A 10,000-nucleotide genomic window follows, 5' to 3' on the forward strand; every position below is an offset into this window, starting at 1 on the left:
AAAAAACAGGCAAGTGAACAGCTAGTACACCTTAATCCCATGACTTAGAGACACACTGCAGAACTTCTGCCGTTTACCCCGTCACACACCCCTTGACGACGGCTAATTCAGCATCCAATCCTACCTGACCTGTTAGCTCTCCGGCCACCAAAAGTTTATCTTACGACGACTCTTGTTTTGTCTCTTTATCTCTTTTAATCTTCTTGCATTTCTTTGCTGAATCAGCGACGTTGCGTGTTCAAAACAGCCACTTTCTTATATTACCGCAAAAAGAAACATCCTGTCCCAGATGTAAAAGTTATATAGTGAGGTTTCTCAGCCTCTGGACACTGCTGGGCAGCAGCGGCTCTGGAAATGGACATTATAGATCTCATTGTGTTATTAAACTAGTCTGGGACGTGGAGTTTTAAGGTAAAAAAGAACTAAAGAAATGCATCTTTAAGAAATTATATATACAATGTCGATAGGACATAAAAACAAAGAAAAATTGGAGATTTTTCATTGTTAATAGATGATTCCATCATATCTCGGGGTGTCTGTATTTTTGAGAATGACTGGAGGTGGAGTGTACAACCAACATTGCTTTATAAGAAACTCCATTTCTCTTCTATCAAAACAGAGCTTTAGTCGCCGCTGTGATCCATGAATCAATAACAAAGAGGCAGGTACCTTGAGGTTGCGGCGGTAGCTCCTCCTGAAGGCCAGGATGAGACGTTTGAGAATCAACTCTCCGATCTGAGGGAACTTTGAGTTGATGATGGCGACTACAGCAGCATACACATGAGTGAAGATGGGAGAAGCTGATTGGGCCTGCAGCACTGAGCGAGCCAGCAAACCCCTGACAGGAAGGCAGACAGGAAGGAGTTAATCAGGCAAGCTCAAGACTTTATTCCTCTTTTGGGAAAGGGTGACAACAAACTTCTTCTGATGTAACCATTTGATCATTTATTTTCAACTTTACTTCTGATGGAGAATAAACAGTCAAACAACATAAAAATGACTCCGACTTTAAACGTCGATTAAACCTCTGATAATAAACATAATTAACGTGCAGGTGTTAGGCGCGTGAGATATTGCTCACCTCCCCCTCACGATGTTCTCCTGCAACAGCTCCTGGATGATGTTGACGATGTTGGACACGTTGACTTTGTTGATAAGACCGTTGATGGACTTCTTCAGAGCTTCCCAGCTCATCCTCTGATAGGCCAGGCTGCAGATGAAGCGGAGCGTCAGCAGTTTAGTTTAACAAACTGATGAACAGCAGGCGCTGCTCAACGTAAAAACTACTGATGTGTTAAAAACATCTGAGCACACAAGCTATTTATTTATCTGCCACAGCGGCACATTCAAGCATGAAGAATGATCAAACGGAGCTAATTTTGAAGCATAAACTAATTGTCAAGAAGCTGCCAAGAAGAGAATTATTGGATGGTTTAATAGCGATCAACAGAAGCAGACAATGGCTGGTTATCAATGCCCTAAAATAAAGTGATTACACACCACTTTACCTGCTTTTGTCAGTGATTTGCTGCTGCATCATGCGTAGTCTGGCAGGAGGGATGTAGGCGCCGCCTGTCCTCGTCAGGATTGGATCGAGCTCCTCCTTTTTCTTCTTAACCGGCGGCCCATCAGCCGCAACTGGCTCCTTGTCAGCGGAAGGGGAGGCCGAGCGACCACGCCTCCTGTGGCTCGACTCTGCATCTCGATAAGCTCGCCAGTCAGAACGCCCATCACGATCATCACGCCGATCATCGTAACGATCCCTATGGAACAATTAAAGACAAAGGCTCACTGATGTCTGGCTTATGTGAAGCAGAGAAAGACCCAACAGCTCCTATCTGGATCTATTTAATGCAAGTTTCAGGACAGGAGTCGATCCGGGCTGTGACAAAACCTTCACTTTGCTCCTCTTCATCTCGCCCATTGCTGCTTATTCCATTTAAATTGACACATCACAAGTTTTAGGCTGCTATAGAGAAGATGTAAAGATCTTTGGTTACACCCCTTTAACTGTGGTTTGCTTAGTGTTTTAATCTCTGCTTAACTTAGAAAAATGTCAGAGTATGTCAATATTATTTTGTCAATAATTTGTCAAACATGCTGTGCTTGGTTACACGTTACCGAGCATAACGTCTCCGGTCAAAATAGTCCGTGTTCCGGTCTCTCTCTCTGGATCTGGATCGCTCCCGTCCTCTTGATCCGGATCTGTCTCGTCCTCTAGATCTGGATCTTCCTCGTCCCCTGGACCTGGACCTGGATCTGTCTCGTCCCCTGGACCTAGATCTTGATTTTTCACGACCCCTGGATATTGATCTGTGTCTTTCTCGAGATCGGGATCTCTCTTTTTCTTTGGACCTTGATCTGTTATTTTCCCTGGATCTGGATCGGTTTCTCTCTCTGGAACTGGATCTGTCTTCTTCCCTGGACTTGGATCTGTCTTGTTCTCTGGATTGGGATTTCTGAAACAAATAAAATGTGTGTTTGTATTTCTTCTTTTTTTTTCAAATGATCAGGAACCATCCTAATCTAGAACAAACCAAAACTTCTCTGAGCAAATGAGACTAACACAAATCAAAGTGCCATTTTTAAAGGTCTTATTTAAGCTGAACGAAAGCGACAACCCTGCAGCGTAGAGTGGGTCGGGTTCAGCTCTTGCATTAAGTAAAAGCCTGCAGGTAATTGGGGAGCTCATGTCTCAGATGACAGTTGTGGACAGAAAGTCCTTTTCAATTTGCGATTCTGTCAGTCAGCAAGTTACATTTTTTTTCCAAGTTCTCTTAAGGTCTTTCTTATGAATCAGAACAGCTGGTTTTACCCAGACCTCTGTCTGGGCATCTTCATCACACAAGCCTTAACCCTCAAACTACAAAACCACTTTTTTAATGAATTATTAGTTAAACAATCTGTACTCTCATAATGTCATCTTAAGCTGTCCAAAACCATTATAATGAGCCTTTCACCATTTAAGATAAACAATGGTTACTGGGGACGCCAGGCACATTCACCAAAGCATGAAGCTCTGACATTAAGAATTCAAATAGTGATTTTTTCTTTACAGTCAGCATCAGGTTGAACCTTCCCACAGTCATAGAAAAAAACTATTACAACACCAGTGACTGCGTTACCAAGAAGGGTTTAGAAAACAGATAAATGAATCATTAACTCTTCACTAAAATAACCAGGCATGTATATATTAAGGTATGTCAATAAAATAAAAAAATTACATTATTATGTTTTTATACTAATCAATTTCAAATGTATAATATATTGACTGCAACACAGAACAAATATAGATAAACTATAACCAGAGTTTGTTCAGTTTTTGCTTCATTTTATATGCTTGTCATGAGGCAGCAGCCACAAACGACCAGTAAACAGCAGGAATATGTAAACCAAGTCACATTGGCTGCATTTCTGTGGTGTCTGTGTAGCAGCTGAGGTGATATCATTTCAGATAATCAAAACACCTTGGTAACATTTACTGGTTTGGTATTCAACAACTGATGACAAACTTTGCACAATGTATTAATCTCTGCTTAAACAATTTCACAGAAGCCAACCCACATTTACACATAATGAGGCTTTTGTCTCAACTCCAACAGTTTGGGAAGATAAGCTAAGTTACTGCCTCACTCCCACTTTTGTGACTCCCTTCAACTAAACCAGGGGTGGGGAAACTTGGCCTGACAGTTTTCAATGTTTCCCTGTTCCAACACATCACATTCAAAAGAATGAATCATTGTGCAGATCTTGATAAGCTTTTGGATCCATTTGATTTGAATCAGGTGTGCTGGACGAAGGATACATGGCAAACCTGCTGGATCCCAGCTCTTGAAGCCCAGAGTTTCCTGCTCCTGAACTAAACTCATTCCCTCCTTTGCTCAGTTTTCTTTTCTCAATCTGCTGTCAATATGATGTTTTTTTAATTTATTTATTTATTTTTAACACTTTTGGTTTTTTCTAAGTGGTTAGCAAGCAACAAACAAGTGCATTACCATCAATTAATACAGTGGTTTTCAACCCTTGCTGAGTCAATGTACATTATTTTCACTGAAAATATCACCGAGCACAACACATACCAAAAATGCTGAAAAAATTCACTCTGTAGCCTATTTTAGCAATATGAAGTTGTTCTTGTCAAAATATCTTGAATAAGATAATTTCCCATGGATGGGAACACCTGACAATCCCTCACAGTCTCACAGGCACACTGGTTGAAAAACACTGAACTAATACAATGGAGTCTGTTGAGGGATGCACAGCTAGCTCTCCTTATCAGGGATCTCATTTAGGTCCTTCAAAACCTGCATGTTTCCAGTAACTCTGCTCCAACACACCTGCATTAAATCAATCAGCTATTGTGCCAAACTTCATAGGCCGTGTGATCCATTTGAGTCAGGTGTGTCGGAGCAGGAACAGACTGAAAACCTGCTGGTCTGCAGCCCTTGTACGACCAAACGAGTAGCCATGCTCTTGATAAATTGACTGAAAATGTCTGTTTAATTAATATTGATTTCATGTTAATGGCAGTCTAATTTTGAGACTGTTTTATCACCCAGTTGTTTGTGTACTGATGGAAATAAAGTGGAATGTTTTTTTCTTTTTATGAAGATGGGTATCTCAACTTCAGACTGTTTTAATTAATTTGTTTGTTTTCTAGTATGTTATGTTCAACAAAGGAATTATTTTGGTGGAACGACCAACTAAACTGTCCAATCCACAGAGTCCCCATATACTTTCAAGAGCAAGGTAAAAAAGTCAGCTCTTCAAGGAGTTTTTAGTTTAACTCCTTTATTTGTCAAATTGAGTTGGAGAAACTTGTCAAGCTCTTTACAACAATTTGGCACTGAAGAAGCTGCGCCCAAGAAGATATTGTGGGATTGCTTCACATGTTTTAACATAGGGACTATTGCAAGGAGGAAAGGGTAAAAAAAAAAAAAAAAAAAAAAACAATATTGCACTGCCTCTAGCATTATTATGTCGAACTGGACTTGCAGCAGTCTGACTAGCACTTATCAATAATGTCCCCTATTGTTTGATTTCTTGCTTGTGTAGTTTTCAGTCTTCCCTTTTCAGATGTAATTTCAAAGTTTTCAGTGCTTGTAAACATGTTGTATTAAAACGTCTGCTAAAATGGCTTCTTACTTTTATCTGCGCCACACTGCTCCTCATTTTCCTCAGTGCCCGTTCATTTTCATCATCACTACTGCTGCTGTCTGAGCTGCTTGAGGCCGGGCTCCTGGAGGGGTTACGGTCAGCAGGCCTGGCCTGAGGGAATGTTTGCTTTGTAAGGCTTTTCTCTGCTGCATTGGCCTGTTCAGGCATCTCTGCTGCAGGACTGGACTCCTCCTCTGAGGGCCCTGCAGCAGGAAAAAAAAATGCAAGATTTTAGTCAGATGTCAATGCTAGTGTAACAAAAAAAAAAAAAAAAAAAACCTAACTAACAACATTTACTATACATAAAGCAACATAAAATAATACTGGCATGTTTAACATACCACTGCGTTCTCTTTGTGCTGGACTGGGACTTTGATTTTTGTCCGGAGAGTCCATGCCTAAAGAAAAAAAAAGAAGAAATTCTTGTCAATAACTATATTTTCCTTCATGCCATAAAATCCTTTCAAAGTACCGGTACATTTTTAATATCTACTTCTGCCAGAAAAAGCTCCAACTTCAGAGTTAAACCTTAAGGGATGGTTCACAATTACAAGGAATCAATTGAAAAATAACTTAAGATACACAGAGACCACTCTATTGAATGAATGTTGAAATTAAAATGTTACTATGATCAGTCATGTCAAATAATCCATAATTTTACTATTTACAACCGGTGACTTCAGCTTCAATATGACAGGATTTGAACATTTGTGGCATCAGTAAGATTGATACAAATTCTAAACTAGATCAGGATGAATAAACACATCCATGGTATGGTCGAATCGACAGGGTATAACTCTGAAAATATTATAAAACAGTGATTGGAACATGGATTAAATATTTCACAATAGCATATCATAAAGTAATGAACTACTGAACTTGAATAATAATCAAATAACACATTGACAAAGTGGAGTCAAGGACTATTCCCTCTTGTTTTATTGAACCGGTTTGTGTCAAAGGTCATCAATTACTTCAGAGTGTAGTAACGACATTGCTTACTCCTTTAATGATCATATAAAATATCAAGAGAGTTTAATGTAAAGTTAACCAACTAAGATAACTCATATTTCCTTGAAGCTAACACACAGGAACAGGCAGCACAGTCAGTGAAAACAACTGGACAGCAAACCACTAAATAAACAAGTCTAAATGTCTGAGTCGAAAACTTAAGGCTTCTAAGGAGAACTTCTATATAAAAGTAAAGTTAATAATTGCTAAATAACCATGTCAATCTTATTGCCATGTGTTTCTGAATGAGCTGCCGTTAGCTTGGCTGCTAATGCTACTTAAATCCTGGCTAGCTTTTCTAAAATGCTACTCAGCCAATAATAACTCCAGAATAGCTTTTCCCTCCTCTATTATAAAGCTTAACCTCTTTTCTTAATTTATAAATAAATGTTTGATATAATAAGTTTAATCTTACCTGTATTTATAACTCGTTTTTCTTAAATCAGTGTCGTTTTTCAGGCGGAAACCTTCTCACGATGACCAATCTTACTTCCGGGTCACAGTGCGTATCCGCATTTCACTCTTCAGGTTTTGTTGCCATTTCGCCCCTAGTGGTTACAACTGTTTAGTCCTCCAAAGATGTACAAAAGGGTTTGATAACTAAAACTATAAATTAGACAAAAACAAAAAGTACTTTTTAAACAATCTGTTGAAGTTTACGTAATTTAAAAAACATGTTTCCTAGTTTAATCCCCAATATTGCCATCCTAAATATTGTTGGGGTGGATAATAACACCACATTGACCTCCAATATTTCTTTTTTTTTTCTTTTTTTTTCTTTTTTTTTAACCTGTCCTGTCCAGCATTTCAGCATACAGAACAGCAATCTGCGTGTCATATTTTTGCAAGACAGATTTGCTCTGTCAAGGGAGACATCTCATGTACATAGCTGCTCTTGAAAATCTATATATTTTTATTATTATTATTATTGTTTTGTTTTGCTTTTTTTTGTAATCATCATCAGTCTTGATATGGCTGTGCTGGGCCTGGCAGGGGGACGAGGAAAAAAAGAAGTTGAAGGGAGAGCAAGAAAAGAGAGAGAGAGAGAAAGAAAGGTGTGTCTAAGCTGCTAAAGTCACAGTATTCGCAGAACAATATAAACTACTACAGTACTGCAGTACCTCCAATATTTCCCACAATTGTTAGTGGCCATGAATACATGTTTCTGTTTAATTAGTGCAAATTAATGTAATTCTTAAAAATAAAATGGGGCTGTATTATTTCATAAGTACAAGTTACATATGTGTAACATAATTCTTTATGATTAAACTACACTGAATTTTAAAGATGTCATAAGTCCCTGTAGAACTCTTACCTGACTTCAGGTTTATTTGTGGTTCAGAGTTTCTAAAAGTAAATTCAAAGCAATAAAGTTATTAGATCCCTCGAATATGAAACCAGTTCCCAGTTTGGTTTCAGGAAGCAGACACCAACTCTACTTTTAAGATTATGCTTAAAACTTTCATTTTATTAAAGTTTATAGTTCAGGCATTTTTTGGAGACCATTAGCTATCTCTTTAGTAATGCTACTATAGGCTTAGACTACAGGGAAACATCTCATCACGTACTGAGCACTTACTGGCTTTCTCTCACTCTCACATTGTCATATAATTTCAATTTTTCCTTCTCAGCAAATTGTCCCCATCTTAGAGTTAACTGTGCTGTTGATGCCTCTCCCCTGTCCCCTACACCTCATGTTGGATGAGGTAGATTGTACATCTCCTGAGGCTGGTTCTATGAAGAGTTTCTTCCTGTAAACAAATATTTTTCTCTTTCCACTGTCTCCTGTCACACTAAGGAGACTCAGAATGTGGCACACAATTAAAAGATTTGATTTAATCCATAGTTTCCATTTGGAGTGTTTTTATACATTAAATGGCTTAATGGTCATAAATTGGACCATTGTGGGTAACGCTCATTCATTCATCTATTTTCTATACCGGTTAGTCCAATTCAGGGTTGTGGATAATATGATGGATTTAAAATATATTTTTTTAAAAAACCCAACAACTGGATTATAACTGGACCTTTTACTGAACTGGGCTGTAAAGGTGATTTTAGATTACCTTGTTGTAAATTTGTTCAACACAAATGAGTTGGACTGAAAAAGTCGTTTTATCATTAATATAAAAGCTCAAACAGCAATCTATTAAAAACTGAGGTTTCAGAATCCATTTCAGGGCTGACAGACGGCCTGAAAGAAATGAAAAAGCATTTCATCAATCTAGATGCTACTACTAAACGTTTGCAACAGTATATATTTATTTTTTGTCTAAAATATCTCCTGCATTGCAGCTCTTGCCAATCAAGCATATTTTTTTCTCAAATGTGTGGGACATTTATATTTTATTATATTAGCCATGTTAGAGATGGTTAAATGACCGTTGGCATGTACACTATGGCCTGATTTGAGTAAGAATATGATCATTACATTTATGTAAATGAATAAAAATTAAGTCGACATACATCCAAATGCAACTTACAATATAATGCTTTGTGTGCAGATTTTATGAAGAGCTGCTTGACTGGAGCTTCTATAACAAAGATTAAGCGTTTAGCATCTCTTCAACCCAAACAAACAGGCAATCATCTGTACTGAAAATAAATACATCTTTATTATTCTCCTCTCTACAGAGTGATCCCCTCCCTACATCCCACTTATAACACATCAGTACAAAATAAACATCCTCAAAATTAGATATTGATAGAAATTAATAGCCACCGACAGTCAGAAAGTAAAGTGTAATTATATTCCTCAACCAATAAAGAAAAAAAAAAAAAAAAAAAACTAAAACAAAAAGTGAATGTTGGTCCAACACAGTGAAGTTTGTGATCAGTGAAAGTGAAAAAGATACTCAAAGCTCAAAAGGTCCTTATAACACCAATTAGGACCATTTTTCATGACTTAAAGATTTTTTTAGGCTGTTTAGGTTGCATGATAGGAGGATAAAACCGTGAAATACATCTGGATGCTCAATTTTTGTTATTAGGATTCTAACCTTGAGCTTTGAGTTAGTTTTCAAACATCCACACACACCTGGATGAGCTCCCATTAAACAACTAAAATTCTAAAGTGAGTGTGTGTGGAAGTATTGACAATCACATTACCAAGAATAAGGAGATGTTGATGGATTTAGCTCCCATATCAACCATTTTCTGTATCCAACAACGGACCATACATTCTAAAACAGGTGCGGAAAGTCGGAGAAACTTCCCACAGGTATTGGGTGGACGTTGACGAGACACGCGGTTCAGAAATTTGTATCAAATGGTTCTGCATTCAGTGAGTTCAGCAGATTCTGTGCAAAAACAACGTGTTTTCTCTCAATAACCCAACAACCAAGAACGTACATCAGAAATTTTCATTGTAATCTTTTTAAATTTTCTACCATATCAGCATACAATCAATACGTGTTCACATTATTGCACGCATTTTTCATTCAACAGAGGGAAGCAAACACACTAACAGAGCTGAAGATAGCCAAGCAAGCTGCTTGTCTGACCAGCCACAACATTGTCCTCATCATCATCATCACTGTCACCATGACAACTTACTGAAACCTTTCAACTCAAGCATCTCACGACATCACACACAGCTCACCTTCCACATCTGGCTCAACCGCAGCCAACTCACACACACACACACCAAAGGCTAACCTGCTAATCTAATCTGCATTTTAAGAAGAGCTTTAGCTATCTTCGGAAAAAGACTGGAAATAGGAGAAAACTTCAAGAATAATGTAAAAAAAGATAACACAGCCCATTCTATTGGTATAAAAATGGAAGGATTATCACAACTACACCTTTTTATTAAGCAGGTGCATGTGCAACT

At 38.0% G+C, this 10,000-nt stretch overlaps 1 protein-coding gene across 1 annotated transcript in view; it reads right to left on the reverse strand.

Annotated features, from left to right (window-relative positions):
- The window catches only part of cwc22 (CWC22 spliceosome associated protein homolog), a 27,715-nt gene extending 21,060 nt beyond the window's left edge, over positions 1-6,655 (reverse strand). The window contains 7 exon segments of the mRNA XM_079253698.1: positions 670-838; positions 1,082-1,210; positions 1,509-1,763; positions 2,122-2,459; positions 5,146-5,360; positions 5,499-5,555; positions 6,584-6,655. Coding sequence (XP_079109824.1) covers positions 670-838; positions 1,082-1,210; positions 1,509-1,763; positions 2,122-2,459; positions 5,146-5,360; positions 5,499-5,553 — 1,161 coding nt within the window. The 5' untranslated portion in view covers positions 5,554-5,555; positions 6,584-6,655.
- Between the last annotated feature and the right edge of the window lie 3,345 nt (positions 6,656-10,000).

Source organism: Telmatherina bonti (assembly GCF_933228915.1).
Source record: "Telmatherina bonti genome assembly, chromosome: 15".
NCBI lineage: Eukaryota > Metazoa > Chordata > Actinopteri > Atheriniformes > Telmatherinidae > Telmatherina > Telmatherina bonti.